Source organism: Myxine glutinosa, chromosome 13 (assembly GCF_964187855.1).
Source record: "Myxine glutinosa chromosome 13, kmMyxGlut1.1, whole genome shotgun sequence".
NCBI classification, from domain to species: Eukaryota; Metazoa; Chordata; class Myxini; order Myxiniformes; family Myxinidae; genus Myxine; species Myxine glutinosa.
In genome coordinates this window covers 27,635,633-27,661,113 of record NC_136273.1, presented here as the reverse complement: position 1 = coordinate 27,661,113, position 25,481 = coordinate 27,635,633, and the positions used below count along the sequence as shown (strand labels likewise).

The 25,481-nt window shown below is 49.5% G+C and overlaps 1 protein-coding gene across 1 annotated transcript in view; it reads left to right on the top strand.

Annotated features, from left to right (window-relative positions):
* The window catches only part of GARNL3 (GTPase activating Rap/RanGAP domain like 3), a 156,175-nt gene continuing 130,694 nt past the window's right edge, over positions 1–25,481 (top strand). Inside the window, exon 1 of the mRNA XM_068134047.2 lies at positions 1–113. Coding sequence (XP_067990148.2) covers positions 73–113 — 41 coding nt within the window. The 5' untranslated portion in view covers positions 1–72. The remainder of the gene's footprint in view (positions 114–25,481) is intronic.

Here is a 25,481-nt window from a genome sequence, read left to right as displayed (position 1 = left end):
ACCCAATTTCCACGCAGTCCTGATATTTAACCGATTCGCAGAGCCAGAGGGGAACGCGAGCACGATCGAGACATGAGCTCGTGCGAGAGCAAATGGTGCACCCTCTCACAACGGTAAGGTCGACCTTGCTCGTCTCTCGGTGTATATAGATATGTACCTCGACCTGAGATCCACCCCACCTTCCTCCTCCGATCTGCTCCTCCGTCGGCACCGTGATCCCTCTGCCTGCCTGGCAGAGCCTCCGCGATTCCACCGATGTGCACGATCGCATGCAACCTCGACGCGATACTCAGTGTTTTTCATTCTCACGATCGCATGCAACCTCGATCCGATCCCCCCCCCCCCCCCAATGTGTTTAATTCTCATGATCGCATGCAACCTCGATCCAATCCCCCCCCCCCCCCCCCCCCAATGTGTTTAATTCTCATGATCGCATGCAACCTCGATCCGATCCCTCCCAATGTGTTTAATTCTCATGATCGTATGCAACCTCGATCCGATCCCCCCCAATGTGTTTACTTCTCACAACCACATGCAACCTCGATCCGATCCCGCTAATGTGTTTAATTCTCATGATCGCATGCAACCTCGATACGATCCCTCCCAATGTGTTTAATTCTCATGATCGCATGCAACCTCGATCCGATCCCTCCCAATGTGTTTAATTCTCATGATCGTATGCAACCTCGATCCGATCCCCCCCAATGTGTTTACTTCTCACAACCACATGCAACCTCGATCCGATCCCGCTAATGTGTTTAATTCTCACGATCGCATGCAACCTCGATCCGTTCCCCCCAACGTGTTTAATTCTCACGATCGCATGCAACCTCGATCCGATCCCCCCAAATGTGTTTAATTCTCATGATCGCATGCAACCTCGTTCCGATTCCCCCCAATGTGTTTACTTCTCACAACCACATGCAACCTCGATCCGATCCCCCAAATGTGTTTAATTCTCACGATCGCATGCAACCTCGATCCGATCCCCCAAATGTGTTTAATTCTCACGATCGCATGCAACCTCGATCCGTTCCCCACAACGTGTTTGATTCTCACGATCGCATGCAACCTCGATCCGATCCCCCCCAATGTGTTTACTTCTCACAACCACATGCAACCTCGGTCCTATCCCCCCAATGTGTTTAATTCTTCACGATCGCATGCAACCTCGATCCGATCCCCCAAATGTGTTTAATTCTCACGATCGCATGCAACCTCGATCCGATCCCCCAAAATGTGTTTAATTCTCACGTTCGCATGCAACCTCGATCCGATCCCCCAAATGTTTAATTCTCACAACCACATGCAACCTCGATCCTATCCCCACAATGTGTTTAATTCTTCACAATCGCATGCAACCTCGATGCGATCCTTCCATCGCACTCTAAATTCCCACCACCCATAGGCCATAACCACACCTGCACCGGCTCTCACATTCAGCCTCATGCTCCCTCCTCCTCTGTCGACCATGCGTGCGCCCTTAATAACCCATTGCCTGCGATTGTTTTTGCTCAATTGCTGTTGCATTCGGACAAAAAGTCGATTTTTCGCGGCGTTGCCGCATGGAGAGTGCACTTCGGCGACTACTGGTGGTCCCTTCGGAGATCATACATCACGATATACTATTGGAACCCCTGCCCCCTGTACCCCCAGACCCCCCATACTCCTTGCCCCCCTAAACCCCAACGCCCCACCCCTGCCCCGTCTCCCATCCCATTCCGACCTATGACAAACACCTCTGCACCGTTAATAGTGCGCGAATATTGGGGGAAATTTTTTTGGTATTACCCACGTGATCTTTACCTATTATGTTTCTTACCTGACGATTTTAACATTTCCTCCTCTTTGGAAGAATTATGCAGCAACGTGGGGTCGACATTGGGTGAAAGAGGTTGTGTTGCTTGCGGTTGCATCACATGTCATGAGAACAGGTGAACTCTTGAGAGATGCCAATCACGTGATCACAATGCGAGCAGGCTCTTGCAATGGAAGGAAGAACTCCACTGTCAGCAGAGCAGAACTGAGAGCATCATTTCATTTCTCTGAACGACCAATCGAAGATCGTTGGAAACAAGTTTAGCCTGATCACGTGAACCCGACCCTGAGAGATTGGCTTGTAATAACCTGCCAGAGATAACCATATGGGCTTCTGTAACTTTACAGAAAGAATCGCAGTGCCCCTACCTGTGCGTACCTGTCCCACAATAATCAATCAGCGCGGTGTCTGCAGCAGACATGCCGTAATTGTGATTTAAACGGTCCTGTCGGAATGAAAATGGAGAGAATCGTGACTGTCGATGAAGCATCACCATGGTGATTGATTCCAGGTTTCCTGGCAGGTACCAGCCGTGTGATGATGTAAACGCAATGTCGCATCAAAAAATGTTTTCAGCAAAACGGAATAATATCTGCACACCTGGCTCGACAAATAATTTATTATTCCCTCTCGATTGGAACATTCTGGTCCGTCGACCCTTGAGCTAAGGTCTTGCGGTCAGGTGGTTTCAAGCTGTTTACTTCGGATATGAGGATCTGAGGTGGGGTCGGTGAGTGAAAAAAGGAAGATGCGAGGGAAGGGGAGGGTGCATAAAGATTGGGGAGAAAAGGGAAAGATGGTCTGGAGGTGAGGGAGGAGAGGAGGGAGAATTGCACAATTTTAAAGAAAATGAAAAAAGGAATAGGGGGGTTAAAAATAATCTGCTATTTTACTTAGTACGTCGTAAATAGACAGAGTCGCATTGGATTGAGAGTCACCGCTCATCTATCAAATCCATATTGTTTCATTGATCACGGAATTTGCACATCATCGCTAACGGCCCATGCCATGTGAAGTCTGGTTTATCATGATGCATCCGATACATCTCGCTGCGTAAATCAAAACACCTCACTGCACTGGAAAATGTGGGGGCCAGGAATACTGTGGGATGGGATTTCGGTAAAGGGTAAAGGATGGGTAAAGGGTGGCACTTGTAATACCCTCTCCCACCTGGAGTGGCGCTACACGATACACATTTACATAGAGAATCTGCTTTCCCCCCACATCCCCCAAGACAACCCGGAAAATATTGTTACAGACACGACTTTGATGTTAAGGTGGGCCGAGCGGAATGGCCGTCGTGTCCGCACAAATTACCCGATTGTACTCGAACGTTGACGAAGCCGCGCCACGCTGGCTCAATAAGGAAAAAGAAGACACACGGCTGAATTATAATGACAGACACCAATGTTTCGATTCTCAATTATATTCGTACGGAAAAGGTTAGATTACAGGGGCTAGAGGTATATCACAGGAAGACGGGCACTTAGACACACTCTTATATTGACCCCAACAGACGACAGGTAAACGGGACAAGGCTGACTCACACGGGGATTGATGGCTGGGAAAGGCAGATAGCGATGGCTCCAGGTGCGCCTGGGCTCGGGGCAGAATCCACACGGTTCGGTCCGGTCCAAAGATGCGGGGAGGTCACAGCGCTCGGAGGTAACGTTCTTTCTCAGGCGGGTCTTTCTCTCTCAGCGATCGCAGGCAACGTTCTTTCTCAGGCGGGGCACATCTGACTCAGCGCTCGCAGGTACCTCTTTCTCCAGCTGGGGGCGCATCTCTTCTTACTTCCGGTAAGTCGCCACGTATATCCGGCGGGGAGTGACACGCCCTCGGCTCGCTAGCGCCGCCCCAGATGGAATCGGTCCGCCCTTCTGATTGGGTGCGGGGGGTTACCAGGCTCCGCCCTTGAGGAGGAGCTGACAGCCAGCCCCTCCGTGGTAACCCCGTGGAGCGCGTGGTCAATGGCGCTAATCGAGCCGGTGTGAGGACGCATCCTCCCCCGCGCCGCCGCCATCTCCTCTGTTGTTGTTGTAATTGTTGGGGAAGAAGATGGAAGGAGGTATGGGAAAGGTCCTAAACTCACTACTGATGCCATATAATCACATTCTGGTGCAACGAAGAGTCAGAATTAATGGAAACGAGTCCTTAACTGACATAGATTAAGAATAACTAGGAAGACGTCCTATAGTTGTCTACGTGTGTTGCGGTGGGACCTGGGCACGACATTTAATGGGGGGAAAAAAGGGGAAGGTCGGTTCTACAGAGTGTTATTTACATGCAATGGGACTAGGGAATGGGGGATTGGGGAAAGTTGGGGAGTATTGGAGAAATAGGGGAATATTTACAAGCGGATATGGAGGCCAAATTCCATATTCGCAACAATATATTAAAAAACACCCTTGTACACTAATTGGGATCATGCGTCTGGATGTAATCGGCCCAGAACTGTTGGAGCAGTATCGTGACAAACACACACACACACAAGTCCATGAATTATCGTAACCTTCTCGGTCCGCCTTTGGTGTGAAATGTGCTGCCTCACAGTCTGGGAAATGCACTTCATAATTTTTTAATTTTTTTAAAAATTGATCACAACATTATTTTTAGAAGGTTCAATCAAAAAGGAAGAAGATAAAGGAAGATGTTGTGTAATACCAGCCACCACCAAAGGTGGCGTCATTTCTTCTGTATCGAACTATAAATTTGCAATTGGTCACTGACTCTGACACCAACTCAATTTTTTATTTTGGACCCTAAGCATCAAAAAACTACATATTGAACACAGTTTCAAATGGAGCACCTCGTCGATATTAGAGCATTTAAATTGCATCAGATGTGGCAATAAATGTGAATTGTTGCTCCCAGCTTGCTGGCTCAATGACAGAAGCCGCCATTTGCAATTTTGCCACAGGGATATGTATATATATATATATAAATATATATATATATATATATCAGTCACTATGCGACCTTCATATCATCAGTGGAGAACCGCCAGCAAGGTGTCCCATACAGCTGCTGCTGCACCTTGCTGGGAGCGATAAGCTCCGCCTGCCACGCGGTAACGTTATCTCTGGTATCCACTCATCATATGGGGTCGACCTGGTTGCGGTTGGGAGTTACTAATAATGGTATCTGTAATCTGGTTCTCCAACCTAATGAGCGGACAACATGACGTCATCGCCATGCACGTCCGCCTTGCCTGCAAAGTTCCAGAGGAACCATCTAGCGGTGCGTCATTACGTTCCTCTGGTTCCTTACCTTAGATGGTTCCTCTGGAACTTTGCAGGCAAGGCGGACGTGCATGGCGATGACGTCATGTTGTCCGCTCATTAGGTTGGAGAACCAGATTACAGATACCATTATATATATATATGTATATATATATATATCTGCTCCATTATAGATACATAGTTACAACATCACTGCCGAGGCAATTGGTGATCAAATGTAGCAAAGCTAACTCTCCATCTTGTCATACCGATGTAGAGGCTGCCCTTCATATCTGAAGAAGGTCATTCTCACAAAACATGAACCACCTGGTAAACATGTTTATTGTAAGTTACAACCTGCTGCTTAGAAACCAACCGCACACTGAGATGGCAAACAGTGTACCCTGGTGTGAAGAGACCAAATAACTTGCGACTCACTCCAGACAGGAATCTGTTCGGGGTGCTGGTGATAACTCTCATATTCTATGCGAAGGACACCGTGGGCTGTGAAACGCCAGGAAGACAGCTCAGTCGGGATTCGTATCCAGGCTAGACAGATCAGATGTCAGTGTGCATACCTCGACACCAACAATATATATATATACAGTCACGTGAAAAAGTAAGTACACCCCATGTAAAGTTTTGACTTTTCGAACATATTTCAACATACAGCTATTTGATCTTCATTTCAACAATATTGAAAGATAAAGGTGGTATAATATAACAAATATCATGAAACATTTACATTTTGTAGTCCATTGTATAATTTAAATAAACATAAATGCAAATTTCGCATGTGGAAAAAGTAAGTACACCCTTGGCTCGAATAGGTGGTATTGCCCCCTTTGTCAGAAACAACCTCAAGTAGGCAGTTCCTATAACTGTCTACCAGTCTCTGACATCGACTGGGAGAAATTTTTGCCCACTCCTCCATGCAGAATTCTTTCAGCTGTGCGATGTTTGAGGGGTTTCTTGCATGCACAGCTCGTTTCAAATCCCCCCACAACATCTCGATGGGATTTAGATCCGGGCTTTGACTTGGCCATTCCAGAACCCTCCATTTCTTTCTTTTCAGCCATTCCTTGGTGGATTTACTGGTATGTTTAGGATCATTGTCATGTTGCAAGGTCCACATTCGGTTGAGCTTCAAATTTCCGACAGATGGCCTCATATTATCCTCAAGCACCCTCTGGTACAATGAAGAATTCATAGTGGATTCTATGATGGTGAGCTGCCCAGGCCCCGATGCAGCAAAGCTGCCCCAAACCATAATATTTCCACCACCATGCTTTACAGTTGGTATCAGGTTCTTGTGGTCAAATGCTGTCTTTGGTTTTCGCCAAACATGTCTTCTGGTACTGTGGCCAAATAGCTCTACCTTTGACTCATCTGTCCAGAGCACATTGTTCGAGAAGTGCTGGTCTTTGCCGAGGTGTTCATTGGCAAACTTTAGTCTGCCCTGATGTTCTTTCTGGACAGCAAAGGTTTCCTCCAGGCACACCTCCCATGTAGATCAAATTTGTGCAGCCTCTTTCTCATGGTAGACTCGTGCACTTTTGACATCAACAGTGGCAAGAGCTACCTGTAGGTCCCGTGATGACATTCTGGGGTTCTTAGAGACTTCTTTCAGCATCTTGCGGTCCGCTCTCGGGCTGAACTTGCTGGGGCGGCCTGGCCTGAACAAGTTGGCAGTTGTTTGGAATCTTCTCCACTTGTCGATGATCTTCCGGACAGTCGAATGATTGATTTCAAATTGTTTGGAGATCTTTTTAAATCCCTTCCCAGACTCGTAGGCATCTATAACCTTCTTTCTGAAGGCCTCAGAGAGCTCTTTTGATCTAGGCATGGTGACGCCGCACACTTCAACAACAAAGAGCAAACCAAACTAAATGTCTGAGGTTTAAATAAGACAGGTTCCTCCAAGATCCTCTTTAACGATGTTCTAATCATTTGCACCTGAGCTGGTGCACCTGATTCTAATTTTAGGTATTTGAAGTAGTGATAAATGTAGGGGTGTACTTACTTTTTCCACATGCAAAATTTGCATTTATGTTCATTTAAATTATACAATGAACTACAAAATGTAAATGTTTCATGATATTTGTTATACTAGGACGTGCCCGTACGTGGGTGCCCGTTCCTTGGTGCGGCCCAGCATCTAGTCGAGACCCAGTCACCCAGGCCGATCACCCATTCCGACCCCAAATTCCTCATCGACGATAACTAAACAATATATTATATGAATCGCACCGTACATACCTCCTTCTAGATCTTGTTCTTGTCTTGATATACTCACTCAGGCTCACTCTATCACGACTGAGTCTTCCCAGCTCCTCCAAATGGCGCCCGCTATGCCTCGAATTCACATCGGCCACGCCTACGCAACAACGTGTTCTGTGATTGGCTGGCCTACCCCGCAACCTGTTCTGTGATTAGTTTGGTAAATAAATCGCCATCGCTCGGTAACTACTTCTCCGATTAATATGAAACCTTGAAAAGGCACATCCTCAGGTCCCCAGCAATATACCTGGCAAGTTTCAAGTATATCGGACCCGTGGTTGTCGAGAAACAGCGGTCACAGACAAACACACAGACAAACACACAGACACACACACATACACACACACATACACACACACATACACACACACATACACACACACACACAGAGATTACTGGAATTATAGATAGATTATATCACCTTTATCTATCAATATTGTTGAAATGAAGATCAAATAGCTGCATGTTGATATATGTTGAAAAAGTCAAAACTTTACATGGGGTGTACTTACTTTTTCACGTCACTGTATATATATATACTCGTATATACTAGCAGGAGTACCCGGTATTGCGGGGGGGGGGGGGCGGCTTTGACAGGCCCCCCTGCTTTGGGGGAGGGGGGGGGGGGAAGAGAAGGAGGAAATTTTTTCCCGTGCAAGGAGTGCTTCATAACCTCAGTGCTGCACAGGCAGAAAAAGGAAATTGTAATACCGTCTGCCATCATCACCAGGTGGTGCTACATGGTACACATTTACATAGAGAATTGATGCCGCCCTCCTGGTTCCCCACACCCCTGAATGAGGCAGCGACCCCTGAATGAGCTATAAAGGTGTTTATAGCTGGAGTACCCAGCGTTGCTCAAGCGAAAAAGAAACATTAACATCTATCTATAATTCCAGCAATCTCTGTATGTATGTGTGTGTGTGTGTGTGTGTGTGTGTGTGTGTGTGTGTGTGTGTGTGTGTGTGTGTGTGTGTGTGTGTGTGTGTGTGTTTGTTTGTCTGTGACCGCTGTTTCTCGACAACCACGGGTCCGATATACTTGAAACTTGCCAGGTATATTGCTGGGGACCCGAGGATGTGCCTTTTCAAGGTTTTAAATTAATCACAGAAGTAGTTACCGAGCTATGTCCAAAAAACGATTCAACCAATCAGAGAGCAGCGAGCTATCACGTGTGCCGAACGTGGCGAACAGACTCTGCCTCGGATGGCACATTTGAGAGCGTATTCATTTATTTCCCGTCGGCAAACTATGTTGGCGCTATGTTGGCGTTAAACTATGTTTTAAAACTAATTAAAACTAATTTGCGATTCTTTCGCTTTCCTGCGATATGCGACCTTCCGGACAGTCAAATGAGGACGTCACTTCCGGACTTACGTAGCGGCTAGCGGGCGCCATTTGGAGGAGCTGGGAGGACTCAGTCGTGATAGAGTGAGCCTGAGTGAGTATATCAAGACAAGAACAAGATCTAGAAGGAGGTATGTACGGTGCGATTCATATAATATATTGTTTAGTTATCGTCGATGAGGAATTTGGGGGCCCGATTAACTGCAGCGCCATCCGAGCTGCGGCGTCGGGACGATACATTCATTGTACGGTCACATCACGCACTTACGGGCACGCCCATGGGCCCATGGGCACGCCCATGCATGCATGGGCGAAGACATTTTTTTTTTTTTTTTGGCAAGGAACGGGCACCCACGGGCACGGGCACGTCCTATATATATAGTACGGGCATGCCCTAGTATTTGAAATGAGGGCAAATATAATGGAAAAGCAATTGCATCCAATCAGAATCCATCACAAATGTCAAATCATCATTTCACCTTTTCGTTGAATATATTCTGGTGAATGTGCCGTTCATCACGTTTCTGAGTTAAGTATGATGATGTGCAGGAAGAAGAAGAAGCCTTAACACCAACTTCGACCGCTTCTGGAATTGTTTTATTATTTGTGTTCAAATGTTTGGTGATTGATTTGTGTTTATTTATGCGAATGTGTAATTGTATATAACTGTCATTAATCAAAAAGGCTTAAGCACTACAGAGCGATTTATTAATTTTTTTAATCCAATAAACGAATTTTTTTTTTTTTTTTTTTTTTGCCTAAAACACTCCCAAGCAGTAACTGATTAACCTCTGAAAGTTTGACGATGATCCATTCAGCCATCTCTGAGAAAAATGATTTCATACAGATAGACAAACAGACCAACGGCTCTCTTATACAAATTACTGTATATATGTATATATTGTTACGGATCTCGGCCGTCGGCGCTCCCCTTATCAGGGGGGAATGGGGGGGGGGGGGTTAATCCCCTTGTCTTCTTAGCTGGCCGACCCGAGTCCTGGAAGTTATACGCTCCTTCCGGTCGGTATTAGGTAGGGTGATTGGTCAATTTAGTCCCAAATACCTAATTACTAACCTGACCGTAAAGCAGGGAATTAACTCCCGCCGAACCACCGCTATTGGTGGAAACGCCGAGCGGATAGTGAGCCGCGATCTGGGCCGTTAACAGGGACTAAACCCGATTCTAGCGGTTTCAATCGTGCCACGTTTACCCAATGACAGAAAGGACGGATGCGATCGGATGGAGAGGAAACCAGAAGGTAGGAAGAACAAAGATGGGTTTATTCACAAATGTACAGAGAGAAGAAGAGGAAACGAAAGAATGTACTGGATAGGAAGAGGAAGAAGCAGTTACACAGGGAAGTCTTAAAACAGTCTTATCCTTAAGACCCCAGACAAACATACACACTCACACGGGGATTGTAGCTGGTAGGGTGGAACAGGTAAAGGGTCCGGCGATGGGGTCCAGGCTCCAGTCGGCTCCAGTCCAGTGGGCGAAACCCAGCAGGCAGCTCCGTGCGTAGTTGGACGCGATCGGACAGTTTATATAATGGGGGAGGCTGGGACGCTGCGTACGTAATTCGTGCACACTTGTGCCAAACGCTCTCTCTCTCAAGTCCTCCTTTGATAAGGTGCGCTCTCCCAATTAGTTCTGTGATCGATGCCATGCGCATGCAAGTCCCGTGGTGAAGGTGAGCTCTCTCCCGCAGTAAGTCCGAGTCCGTCAAAGGGCTTTGCGTTCGTGCTTATATCATGTGAGCAAAGATTGCTCCGCGCGCCCCAAAAACCACGCCTGTCGGCGATCTCACCTCAGCCCTGTTTGGCTTAGTGAGGGCTCACCGGCCACGACCTTGATGGCTGGTTGACATGCCACACCTTCTTCTTGGCGTTCTGCCCCCTTTTTCCTGGCCTCACCGCGTGTCTTATGGCGGCGTTGAGCGAGCTCACGGGCAGCAGCGAAGGCTGCCGCTGCTGGCAGAAGCGCGTATCACTTTGGGAAAGCCATAGGGCAGACTGTAGGTGCGTAATGGCGTCACTTGGAGAGAGAGATTTGTAAAATGGACTGAATGGGGCCTACTTCTTATTTGATTGATGCAATGCAGATTCAACTATTGAGAACACGGCCTTATCTAAACACATACTAATGAGATAACTGAAGTCCTATGGTGGCCTACGTGTTGCTTGTGGCCTAACTAGGGGGTGCATCCTTAAACCTTTTAATAATGGGATATTTACAAGAGTGTGGGCTCTAAAACCGCAACACTGCACCACCCCCCCCCTTTTCCAGGCTCGTCCCGAGCCGAAACAAAAGGACTATCTTTTAACTTAGTGTGACACTTAGGTGTGGTTACCCTCTACTTTTAACCTCACCCTGAGTGCGACAGTTTTAACACTGGATATGTCCCACCTGCTGCGTTGCATCCTACCTAACTGACTCACGCCCACAATTTACTGAATTACGGAATGGTCTTCAAACTACACATGAAGTCGGTGGGGAGCATTATTTACAAGTCACTAATTATTAATTATAATTTACAACTATAACCCAGGACCTGTCTTTTGTGGGAAAAGAGAAGATGTTTTGAGAAGGGGGAAATGCCATTGCCATGCACTGCACCGATACACCATACCATATGTACCCATTAAATGAATGCACCATAATAAAGAAATGCACCAAAATGAAAATGCACGAAAAGCACCAAAAATTAAAAGGCACAAAAACACTTTAAAATAATAAATGGTGTCTTCTTCTTCTCTGCTGGGCCGATGTTTCTGGCTTGATCTTCTTGCTTGATGTTATTTATTCATTAATAAAAAGGGCACACACCGCGTCCGCTTTTTATTATTTATATGGCCAGCAGGGCCAACTCAGGTGGTCCACTGCCGCGCATAGATGCCACTTAAAACAGTGGTCCGCAAGCCAGATACCGCTGGCAACAATGGCCGGTCCCAGCAGATGTGCCAGGCCACAGAACGTGTGGTCCATAAGTGGTGCCAGGCCACAGAACGTGTGGTCCATAAGTGGTGCCAGGCCACAGAACATGTGGTCCATAAGTGGTGCCAGGCCACAGAACGTGTGGTCCATATGGTGCATCAGTGCAGGCAGGAGGCAGCAAGGGTGCAGGCAGCACAACCCGCGGCACCTGCACACTCCCCTCGGGCACAAAAGAACATGGTTCATGAATGGGGAAGGAAGACAAAGCAGATCAGCAGGGGCAAGGGCGCAAGGGTACACATCATACACGGCAATGCAAGATGAGGGGCGCGGGAGAGCGAGCCGAGAAAGCTCGTCCCTAGCGTTCGTCACCCCCCATGTCACCTACTCTACCCTTGCCCCTACCCCGTATTTACACAATTTACAAATTCGTCTCTACCGTCTTGTCTTTCCCATCCCCTCTAATACCAAATTCGTCATCAATCCCTCCTAAGGAGGGAGAGATGGAATAAACACAATGTCTCACCCACGTCAAGATGCGTCTTTCATTCCAAATATCTGCAAAACATGGTGTAGAGTCCTATCACCTTGGTGAGTGGATGCGGATGGTGCGAAGAGATTTTCTCCTATCTATCTTCTAAATGACATTAACACAGTTACTCTACCTGGGGTCTTGCCCTGCCAAACCATTGGCCATCTTTACTCTATGTGGTTCTAAAAACCAATTCCCATTGCACATACTGTGGTGCTCTCCCAATTTTGGGGTCTCACTCCCCCCGATTTTCTCCCTGCGCCCTCGCACAATTTCAGGGCTGGGTCGTGTGGCTCACCAGCAGGTCCGCTCACCTGCACACCTCCGCCACTGTAGTTGCCACCCGAGCTTACCTAGCTCCTCACCCTAACCTGGGGAAGGCCCTTTGGCTCCCTTACCCCACTAATGCCCCCTCTGGCATCGGGCTACCCGGGTCCTCTCTCGGGATGCACGGGCCCCAATGAACTCTACTACCTGGCTCACAGAGCCGACCTGCGGCCTCACCTGGCTGACAGACTACCAGTGGCGGAGTGCCCATTTAACCATTCTTACTAAAAGGCTCACACGCCCAGCCATTCCACTTCACTTACGCACCCAATCAAGCAATACTTTGCTACTTTCAGCACCACAGATGCCAATATCCAACCCAAGTTTACCTACTCCCTCTACCTAACTTTAACCAACCTTCCCCGGGTATTCGTGAAGAGGTCCATCCTTCCCCCATCCACTCCTTCGCACCATACACTCCACGCCACATATTCCACACTACCCACTCGACACCATTCATTCCACACCACCATGCTCTACTTGCACACCATGCAAGCCAATGCACACATCATCATTAACACACACACACATCCTTCACGAGCATTGCCCCTCAATTCCTCTTTTCACCAGCACTACCGGGAATCTCATTAACACTGCATCATTTAATCTACCTGCTTTTCCCCTAAAACTTGTGCTTCCCCGTCATCCCATTAAACTACTGCACACCCCTCGTCATTATCAACCACCTACTCTACTCTACGTCCCCACTACCAGTATCAAGTCACTACTTAATTTTCGGTCACCTATGGTCATCTCTAGGTCCATATACATTATCCTAACCCTCCCGGGCTAGTTTGCACTGCCACCCCATAATCTATTGCTCCTCTGCCCCAAAAGGATGTGAGGGATGGTAGAGCTACCATCCCTCTACATCACTATCACCATTACTACTAGTCCACTACTCTGAGCCTCTCGGTGCGGGAATGCATTTTCACTGCTCGGCTTCGAAAAGCCGGCAATGCGTGCGGATGGTCAGTCTCCTGAAGGTTGGGTCCGTCCGGCATTTTCGGTTCTGGGGAGGAGGCATACTCGGTCCGAGGTTCCATGGTCCATCCCGGCACGGACCCTTGCGGTCTCCGGCCCGATGACCCAACCGCACCTGGTCGGAACACTGCCCCCGCCAGGGGGCGAAGGTCCGACCTGGCCTTTCTCCCCCGGAATCGCGCCGTTCACCGCTATGACGCGGCACCGACCATACAGGGTGGAGCCCGGCCCGAATCGTGCACGGCGCTCCTTGCAGGAGCGATGCGGCAATGATCCCTGCCGGCCCCCACAGCACACAAAGAGCACCACGCCCCGAGAGCTCGCGTCGGCTATCCGTCAGCCTAAGTGCTGCCCCGGTCAGCGTCGATGCTTGAGTCGCATTCTCACATCCACACGCGACTCTTCCCATACTCACACATCCTATACACTCCGTCAATTCCGCCACCGCACTCTCTCGTGCACACCACCCAGGCACACTCACACACACCATTACACACCCCTCTCACGCACCTTCTTGCACACTCATCCTACTCGCACACTCCTTCATCACACACACCTCCGTTACACACTCCGTAACACTCCCGGGTGTGCACTTTTGCATCCACCCACTCAGCGCACCCTTACCCATGGGTGTGCAATCTCTTGTCACACACCCAATCACGAGCTCCGGTGTGCATCCCCACACACTCGCCACAACCAACTCAGGTGTGCATCCTCGCACATGCTCCTCATCCATCCCAGGTGTGCATTCTCGCACACGCTCCTCATCCATCTCACTCTCTGTATCACACTCACCCTCACACATACCCTCTGTTGTGCATTCACTCTCGCCCTCGGTAACACACTCGCGCTCTGGCGCCGTTCACTCACGCGCGCCATTTCCATTCACACAGCGCACCACGGACCTCCTACGAGCACCCTGGTGACGTCTGGATCCCAAGCGCGCGAAAAATCCTCTCGCGCCAAACCTTTTCGTGCCATACAGCACCCTACTCACCTTGGCGCTAGCTCTTCTTCGTTCCTCCACCACCTGCAAACTTTCCATTTGGTTATGCAGCACGACATCACGATGTGAACACAGACTTTGGGCATATTCCATTTCTTCCTTCAACAAGTGCTTTCCTAAGTCCACTGTCTCTTCAAACCCAATTTCCACTATTTCTTCGCTTTTATTTTCTTTATTCAACTTGACGACCGCTGGCGCTAATAAAATAAAATCTTTTAATTTGGCGGTCGTCGGCTTCTCTATACCCCGGGTCGCGATTTCTATACCCGTCCACGTGACTATGCCTTGCTCAGCCTCGCTTTCCCCGCGTTCCTCAAGCCGCGCTACCTCGTCGCGTACCCCCGCAACCTTTCCGCCCGATCTGCGGTCTCTGTCTCTCCCCAATGCTTTCATTGCATACCTGGCTTCTCCCCTCGCTAACCCCTCAGGCTTGACCACCCATGTCCTTCAATTTGCCCCCTACTATGTTTTCTAATCCTCCCAATTTGCTGTCTAATCCCTCAAATTTGCTGTCTAATCCCCCAATTTTTCTATCTAATCCCCCAATTTGGTTTCCCACTTGCTCATTATTGGCCCTCATTTCTCCCATCTTGTTCTCCAAATTATTTCACCCTTCTTTCATTTCTTCCCTGGATTTGTCCATCTTTTCATCTATTTCTTTACTTTGCACCACGAAGCATGCCTTGATTTGCGCCATGAAGGCTTCCATGTCGCCCACCCCCATTTGTGCAGTGGGCGCGGCCCTTGCCGCCATGTGCGAGGCGCCGCCATTTTGTGCGCCTGCAACCCCCACAACCGCACCTTCTTCACTTTCCTCCTCCATCTCTCCCACTTCTTCCCTGGCATCCTGGGTTGATTCTAACTCTTCTTCTATTTCCCCCACTGGCATCCGATCGCCTTGGTTATCCATGGCACGATTCAAAATTTAGATGTTATATAAACTTTCGGCCGCTCGTAATTTTGACCAAATTTTTGTCCAAAATATAAAATTTGGTTCGAGCCCCAAATCCCACTCCCAGACACCAGTTGTTACGGATCTCGGCCGTTGGTGCTCCCCTTATCAAGGGGGGGGGGGGTTAATCCCCCTGTCTTTTTAGGTGGCCGACCCGAGTCCTGGAAGTTATATGCTCCTTCCGGTCGGTATTAGGTAGGGTGATTGGTCAATTTAGTCCCAAATACCTAATTACTAACCCGACCGTAAAGCAGGGAAATAACTTCCGCCCGAACCACGGCTATTGGTGGAAACGCCGAGCGGATAGCGAGCCGCGATCCAGGCCGTTAACAGGGACTAAACCCGATTCCAGCGGTTTCAATCGTGCCACGTTTACCCAATGACAGAAAGGATGGATGCGATCGGATGGAGAGGAAACCAGAAGGTAGGAAGAACAAAGATGGGTTTATTCACAAATGTACAGAAAGAAGAGGAAACGAAAGGATGTACAGGATAGGAAGAGGAAGAAGCAGTTACACAGGGCAGTCTTAAAACAGGCTTATCCTTAAGACCCCAGACAAACATACACACTCACACGGGGATTGTAGCTGGTAGGGTGGAACGGGTAGAGGGTCCGGCGATGGGGTCCAGGCTCCAGTCGGCTCCAGTCCAGCGGGCGAAACCCGGCAGGAAGCTCCGCGCGTATTTGGACGCGAGCGGACAGTTTATATAACGGGGGAGGCTGGGACGCTGCGTACGTAATTCGTGCACACTTGTGCCAAACGCTCTCTCTCTCTCAAGTCCTCCTTTGATAAGGTGCACTCTCCCAATTAGTTCTGTGATCAATGCCGTGTGCACGCAAGTCCCGTGGTGAAGGTGAGCTCTCTCCCACAGTAAGTCCAAGTCCAAGTCCCAGTCCGAGTCCATCAAAGGGCTTTGCGTTCGCGCTTATATCATGCGAGCAAAGATCGCTCCGCGCGCCCCAAAAACCACGCCTGTCGGCGATCTCACCTCAGCCCTGGTTGGCTGGTGAGGGCTCACCGTCCACGCCCTTGATGGCTGGTGATGCCACACCTTCTTATTGGTGTTCCACCCCCTTTTTCCTGGCCTCACCGCGTGTCTCATGGTGGCGTTGAGCGAGCTCATGGGCAGCAGTGAAGGCTGCCAGTGCTGGCAGAAGGGCGTATCACTTTGGGAAAGCCATAGGGCAGACTGTAGGCACGTAATGGCGTCGCTTGGAGAGAGAGATTTGTAAAATGGACTGAATGGGGCCTACTTATTATTTGATTGATGCAACGCAGGTTCAACTATAGGGAACACGGCCTTATCTAAACACATACTAATGAGATAACTGAAGTCCTATGGTGGCCTACGTGTTGCTTGTGGCCTAACTAGGGGATGCATCCTTAAACCTTTTAATAATGGGATATTTACAAGAGTGTGGGTTCTAAAACCGCAACAATATATATTGACTGGTAGTGTGTGTGTGTGTGTGTGTGTGTGTGTGTGTGTGTGTGTGTGTGTGTGTGTGTGTGTGTGTGTGTGTGTGTGTGTGTGTGTATATATTGTTGTGGATCTCGATTATGGCACTCCCCTTACCGAGGGGTGTTTAATCCCCTCGTCTATTTCACTGGCCGTCCGAGTCCTAGAAGATATCGCGCTCCTTTGCGGGGGTTGAGGTTGACCAGGGTGACTGGTCAATGGAGTCCCAGATACCTTCGCCAACCTCTCCGCAAAGCAGGACGATACTTCTGCTCGAGCCGCGGACAAGATGGAAGATTGCCGAGCGGTTTAGCAACCCGCAGCTCGAGCTGTTAACAAAATAAACCCGATTTAAAGCGGTTGGCCAAATCATGCCACAAGTACTCAATGGGGAAAAGACTAAGACGATCAGACGAGAGGAAGCAAAGAATACGAAGGGTATACGAATAACAAATATGATTTATTAATATCTACAAGAGGAAACGAAAGAAGGGAATATACAAGGAGACGAAATAAAAGGACATAGGGCAACCTTAAAAACAGTCTTATATTATCATATGCCCAGACAGAACAAACAGACTTACACGAATAGGGAATGGCAGGAAGGAGTGGCTGGAAGGGGGAGAAGGTCCAAGCAGATGGCAGGGCAGGACGGTCCGGGCAGATGGCACAGCATCGAGGTCCGCTCCAGGTCGCGCTCCGTGCTTGAGGCAAAACCCGGCGGCAGCTGCACATATCGGTTTCACGCGGTCGGACAATGCGAATATACTGTGGTATTGTCGTCGTCAACGGACCCACTCTCCTGCCTTATGATTCAGCTGTAGACTCATCTGGTACCTCGTATCTCGGACCTTCGCACTCATCTCTTGAAGCAGTCCCTTCCAGCCGCTTTTATTGGGTGTTCCTGATCCAGCCGCCGGCTCCTAGGACACGCCTACCGGTCGGCTCACCTCGGCCCTGGTTGGCCGGCGAGGGCTCGCTGGCTCCACCTCTTGAGGAGACATTGACAGGCCACGCTTCGTTCCTGGCGCTCGAACCCACTCCTCCCCTTTTTCCTCCAGATTACCGCGTGCGTAATGGTGGCTTGGGGCCAGCAAACAAACCAAAACAAAGGGCAGCGAACGCTGCCATACCGCTACTGCACTTTGAAGAGAGAGAGATGATTGGGGATAATTGAAGGGGCCTATCTTATTTGATTAATGCAACGTAGATTCAACTATTGGGAACAGATCCTTAACTAAAACACATAATAATGAGATAACTACAGAGAGGTCCTATGGTGTTCTACGTGTTGTACATGGACTAACTAGGGTGCGATCTTTAATATTAGCCAAATAATGGGGATATTTACAGGGGATTATTTACAAGGGAACATTTACCAAAATTTACAAAGTGAAGGTTCTAAAAACCGTAACACAGCACCCGTCTCTCCTCCAGGGCCGTCCCGGCCCGAAATAACTTTAACTTAATGTGACACAGGTGTAGTAACCCTCTACTACTTCCGTTTCCGGTTCTACGTTGAAAACTTCCGTTTCCGGTCCGGTCGTGAGAGGACGCTGGCGTCACTTGCTCGCCGCTTCTCTGACTGGACCATTGTCCGTATCTTGCTTTCCTGGTGGTCGTGGCGGATTTTTGGCCATTGAGTCTTCCTCTGCACGGTCCCGGCTCTGCTCTGCTGCTCCTGGCTTCACCTGCTCGGCTCCTTCGCTATTTTCTTGGGCCCACTCTCGTGGGTTGTGCCGCCCATTGTTTGCAGCGGCGGTGGTGGCGGTTTGCCGCCGTGATCTTGATTAGCGGCGGCGGTCGTTTGCCGCTGCATTTGCCACTTTGCCTCCTCAACCTTGGCCTCGTGCTCGTCTCTTCGCTCCTGTCTGCCCTCTGCATGGTCCCGGCTCTGCTCCTGGCTTCACCTGCTCGGCTCCTTCGCTGTTTCCTCGGGCCCACTCCCGTGGGTTGTGTCGATTGTTTCGCCTCCTCACCCTTGGCCTCGTGCTCGTCCCTTCGCTCCTGCTGGCATGGCTCTGCGGTACTCCGCCGCAAGGCTTCTCCTGCTTAAAACCTGCTCCACCCCATCATGCATCTCTGCAATCAAATCGAATGGACTCCTGCGTCGACCCAGGTACATTCACCGTGGCTCCGGTCGTAAGTTTGTTTATTTACAATCAGGTCACTCCATCCCCATCCTCTGGTCGGCTCAGCGCACTCACACTCATCGTCCCAACACACCTGGTCACAACAACGCACAAAATCGCACCTCCTGTCTGCGAACCCTGGCCAAATCACCTGGATTCATACCCGCCGTACAAAACAACATCAAGCTCACCCTGTTCAATACCCGGTCCCTCAACAACAAATGCCTCATCCTGAACGACTACATCCTGGAAAATAAACTGGACTTTCTCTGTCTCACTGAGACCTGGCAACAACCACTGGACTACTACACGCTCAACCTCACCACACCCAATGGATATTCTTACATCAATAAACCACGCTCGGAGGGCCGAGGTGGTGGAATTGCCGTTATTCACCGACAAGACATCAAGACCAACCTCATCTCCATCTCATCTGCTCCATCATTTGAACACCTGGCTTTTAAACTCTCTGGTCACACACAGTCAGTCATGGCTGTTGTCTACCGCCCTCCCAAACCACACCCATCATTCCTGTCTGACTTCTCCTACTTTCTGACCCAGCTATGTTCCCTCTCCCCCTCAATCCTCCTCCTTGGTGATTTCAATATCCACATGGACTCCACTGACTCCACGCTAACCACTGACTTCACTGATTTACTCACCTGCTTTAACCTCACTCAACATGTCAACTTTCCTACCCATAACCGTGGTCACATTTTGGACCTTGTCTGCTCTACTGGACTAATTTTGCACCATCTCTCTGGCTCCGACCTCACTCTCTCTGACCACCTAGCCATCACTCTGACCATCAACATCCCCACCCCAGCACCAAGGCATTATCGCACTATCAACTTCCGTAAGCTAAACGCTCTTTCACCTGCCTCATTCTCATCGACCCTCTCTGAAAAAATGTCCACTTCTCCCTTCGTTGACCTCCACACCCCTTCTGACCTCACTGACTACTACAACCACACTCTCTCCACCTGCCTTGACCAACTTGCGCCTATAAAAACCAAAACAGTTTCTTTCACCCATTCTGCTCCCTGGTTTACCCCTGAACTCCGCCTGATGAAAACTCGTGCTCGCCAACTTGAAAGACTCCGCAATAAAACAGGTCTCACAGTTCACTCCCAGGCCTACAAGGACCACATACAACACTATAAAGATGCCCTCTCCCGCGCCCGCTCCGCCTACTACTCTCAAATTATCCACTCTGGCTCCGGAAACCCAAAAGCACTCTTCTCTACAATAAACAAACTCCTCAGCCCCCTGAACACCACCACCCAGTCATTCACAATAGACAACTGCATCTCCTTCCTTTCATTCTTCCAACGCAAAATTGAAAACATCTACAACAGCTTGACCACCGCCGCACCCGCTCCCCCTCAAACCACCTGCCCCCCCTTATCCTGCCATCCCCTGTCTCAATTCTCCCCAGTCTCCCCTACTGACCTCTCTGAACTCCTCATCGGAATGAAAACTGCCACCTGCACTCTTGACCCCATCCCCTCCAGCTTTGTCAAGGCCTCCCTTCCTGCTCTCTCTCCACTTATCATTGCAACAATAAACTCCTCCCTGTCTACAGGCATCGTCCCACCATCCCTCAAAATTGCTGCTGTTACCCCCATTCTGAAAAAACCTGGACTAAACCCTGACACCCTAAATAACTTCAGACCCATCTCCAACCTACCCTTTCTGTCAAAGGTTTTGGAACGCGCAGTAGCCACTCAACTCAAACATCACCTCTCTGCCAATAACCTGTATGAAACATTCCAATCCGGATTCCGCTCCAACCACAGTACTGAAACTGCTCTCCTCAAAATCACCAACGACCTTCTCCTCTCCTCTGACGCTGGCAACCTCAACATTCTCATCCTCCTCGACCTCAGCGCCGCCTTTGACACCATCGATCACACCATCCTCCTCACCCGACTTGAAACCACCTTTAACATTACCGGCACTGCCCTCTCTTGGATTAAATCATACCTCTCTGACAGACGTCAGTTCATCTCCATCAATAACTGCAAATCCCCCACTGCTCCCCTCCCCCAAGGTGTCCCCCAAGGTTCAGTTCTTGGCCCCCTCCTCTTCATCCTTTACCTGTCCCCCCTCAGTCACTTAATCCGCCGTCATGGTCTCCAATTCCACTGCTTCGCCGATGACATCCAGCTTTTCATCTCCACCAAGTCCATCTCCACCGCCACCCACTCTATCCTGACAAACTGCATCACTGAAATAAAATCCTGGCTTCAAATCAACTTCCTCAAACTTAACTGTGATAAATCTGAAATAATCATCATTGGCCCAAAAACGCTCACCAAGTCCACCCATAACTTTGCCCTCAACATCGACGGTTTCCCAGTATCCACCTCCCCTCACATCCGGAATCTTGGCATCATCTTTGACCAAACCCTCTCCTTCGACAAATACACTAAACAGATCACAAAGACAGCCTTCTTTCACCTGAAAAACATCGCCCGTCTCCGTCCATCCCTCTCCTCCGTGGCTGCAGAAACCCTCATCCACGCCTTCATCACTTCCCGTCTGGACTACTGCAATAGCCTCCTTTATGGTTCACCCTCAACAATCACCAATAAACTCCAATACATTCAGAACTCCGCTGCCCGTCTACTCACCCATTCCCGGACCCGTGACCACATCACCCCCGTCCTTTACAAGCTTCACTGGCTCCCCATCTCCCAGAGAATCCAGTACAAAATCCTCCTCTTGACCTACAAAGCCCTCCATAACCTGGCCCCATCCTACCTGGCTGACCTCCTCTCCAGACACACTCCCACCCGCAACCTCCGCTCTGCTGGTACCAACCTCCTGACCCCCCCCATCCGGACCAAATTTAGATCCTGGGGGGACAGGGCCTTCTCCATCGCTGCTCCCACCCTCTGGAACTCGCTACCTCACACCATCAGAGACTCCTCCTCACTCACCACATTCAAAACATCACTCAAGACCCACCTGTTCAACACTGCATTCAACATTTAACCCACAGCATCTAACCCCTGACTATCTCCTCTCCTTCTCCCTCCTTTGTGCTTTGAATATTTCCCTATTGATTCTTCTTTTTTTGCAATTGTCTTTATGTTTTGCTATGCATTATGTTTTGCACTCTGTCAAAGCGTCTTTGGGCTTCCTGAAAAGCGCTATATAAAATAAATGCATTATTATTATTATTATTATTACTATTAACCTTACCCTGAGTGCGACAGTTTTAAAACAATTAAGTATGTCCCCCTGCTGCGTTGCATCCTACCTAACAGATTCACGCCCACAGGATAACCGAATCACGGAATTATTTCCAAACTACACATAAAGCCGGTGGGGAGCATTATTTACAAGACACTAATTATGTACACTGCAAACCCAGGACCTGTCTTTTGGGAGACAAAAAGGTGTTTTGAAAGAGGAAGGAGGGATGCACAATGCACAAAGGAGCATGCACTGCACTGTACCGATACACCATACCCACATGCCCGGGGATGCACAATTGATATTGCAGTGCACCCCCGAGCACAAGAGCATTACAATTCACCAAAAAGAGCACCAAAGCACCAATAAGTACAATAAAGCACCACAGTCATCACAATAAAAACAAACTGATGACCTTGTTCTTGTTTCTCCTGCTCTGCCGGCCCGATGTTTCTTGATGTTTCTTCCTTGATCTTTCCTCTTCTTTACTTGTGGCCTATTTGGTGGTAAAAAATAGGGCACAAAACGCATCCGCTTTTTTTTTGTAATTGTGGCCAGCAGGGGCCAACTAAAGGTGGTCCACCTGCATGGCTTAGGGCCACCTCACCGAGGTCCACAAGCGAAGACTTTCTCTGGCCATCCTGGCCGGTCCTAGCAGATGGGTCAGGCCCCAGGTCCATCAGTGTGGTGCTCGGCCACAGAACCGTGGTCCATAAGGTGGGCGGCCACAAAACGTGTGGTCCATAAAGTGGTGTACCGGTCCAGGCAGGCAGGCAGCGGCGGTTCGGGCACACAACTGCGGCTACCTGCGCATTCGCCCCGGACCCAAAAGAACAAGCCGTGAGTGGGGAAGGAAGGACACAGCAAGCATCGGGGCAAGGTCGCAAGGGTACACATTAATACAAGGTAATGCAAGGTGAGGTGCGCATGGGAGCGAGCAGAGAAAGTTCGTCCCTACTGTACGTCACCCCCCCTGTCACCTACCCTACCCTTGCCCTTACCCCATATTTACAAAATTCTACACATTTACAAATTCGTCACGACTGTCTCGTCTTCCCCATATCTCCCCTAATCCAAATTGGTTACCAATCCCTCTAATCCAAATTTGCCCCCAATTCCAATTCCTCATCAATCCCTCCTAAGGAGGAAAAGATGGAATTACAGCACAATGTCACACTTACGTCATGATGCGTCTTCCAATCCAACCAAACATTTACGAATACAACATCATGGTGTGGATTCTATCTCACCTTGGTGAGTGGCTGCATATGGTGCGAAGGGATTTCATTCTACCTATCTTCTAAATGACCTTACCATTCTTTACACTACCCGGGGTCTTTCCCTGCCAAACCATTGGCCACTTTACTCTATGCGGTTCTAAAAACCAATTCCCACTGACCATCTGTGGCCCTCACCATTTGGGGTCTCACTCCCCCGATTCAACTCCCGGTGCTTTTGCACAATTTCAGGGCTGGGTCATGTGGCGCTCCCAGCAGGCCTGCTCACATGCACACCTCCGCCACTGTAGTTGCCTCCCGAGCTTACCTGCTCCTTACCCTAACCTATCTTGGGGAAGGCCCTCTGGCTCTCTTCCCACTACCGCCCTCTCTGGCGTCGGGCTACCCGGGTCCGTCCCTGGATCCTCAGGCCCCACTGAACACTACTGGCTCCCAGAGCCTACCTGCGGCCTCACCTGGCCGACAGACTAGCAGTGGCGGAGTGCCCATTCAACCATAGACACTAACAGGCCACACGCCCAGCCAATTTACTCTACTAATGCACCCATCCAAACACCATTCTACACACGCACCACAGACGTCAATATCCACCATAATTTACCTATACCCTCTACCTACTCTTAAACTACCCTCCCCGGGTACTCGTGAAGGGGGTCCACCTTTCCCCCATTCACACCTTCGCACCATGCACCCCCACTCAACATTTCCCACACTCTCACTCCACACCATCCATTCTATACTCCATTCATTCCAGACCATTTATTCCCCACAACCATTCTCACCTGTATTTGCACACCTGTGCCCACACACCTGGTGCCACCTGCACCCTCCTTTCCTCCCAGAACCATTCACTTCAATACAATGCCAATCACACACTTTCACAATTACTCAATCATACACTGCATCATCTAATCTGACTACTCCCTTCTGAAACTCGTGCCCCCCGTCTTCCCTTATACTAAGCACTCCCCCGTCGTTATCAACTAGCTAATCTACCTACGTCCCCTACTACCTGTACAATGTCACTACTTAAATCTCAAGTCTCCTAAAGTCATCTCTAAATCCCTATCATTTTATCCTAACCCTCCCGGGCTAGTTTGCACAGCCACCCCATAAACTAATGCTCATGTGCCCTGTTTATGATGTGAGGAATGGTGGATTTACCATTCCTCTACACCATATACCTTTTGCCGTCAATTTCCAATTTTGCCAATCAAATTTGCCCATCAAATTTGCCAATCCAATTTGCCAATCCAATTTGCCAATCATATTCACTATCCCTACCAAATGTCCATTAAACTTGAGCCTTGGTGCGTCATTACATTTTCGAAGCTCGGCTTCGCAAAGCCGAGCAATGAATGCTAGTGGTTCGTCTACTGCGGTTGGGTCCGTCAGGCACTCGATGCAGGGGAGGAGGTTTCATCGGGCCGAGATTCCGAGGTCCACCTCGGCGCGGAGCCTTTCGGTCTCCTGCCCGATGGCCCAATCTTGCCCGGCCGGAACGCCGCAACCACAAGGGGGCGCCATTCCGTCCCCTCCTACCTCCCCTCAAACCGGGCCGCCCGCTTTGCCTGGCAAAGCGCGGAACCGACCGGGCAGGGTGGGGCCCGGCGCGGATCGTGCATGGCGGTTCTTTTGAAACCGCCGTGATTACGACCCTCGCCGGTTCCCGCAGTACACAAAGCCCGGCACGGACCGAGGGCTCGCGTCGACTATCCGTCAGCCTAAACGCTGCCCCGGTCAACGTCGATGCTCCCCGTACATGCTCACGCCCACACGCGACTCTTCCCATACTCACAAATCCAGGTGTCTCCATACACTTCGTTATTGCACTTTCTCTTACACACCACCCAGGTACACTCATTCCGCTCACAGACTTCGTTACACACCTGACCACCGCACACCTCCTCGCACACTCGTCGTTCGCACACTTCATCAACACACCTCCTCGCGCCCACTCCTCAGTCACATCCTCTGTGACAACCATGGGTGTGCACTCTTGTGCACACCCAATCACACGCTTAACCACCAACTCAGGTGTGC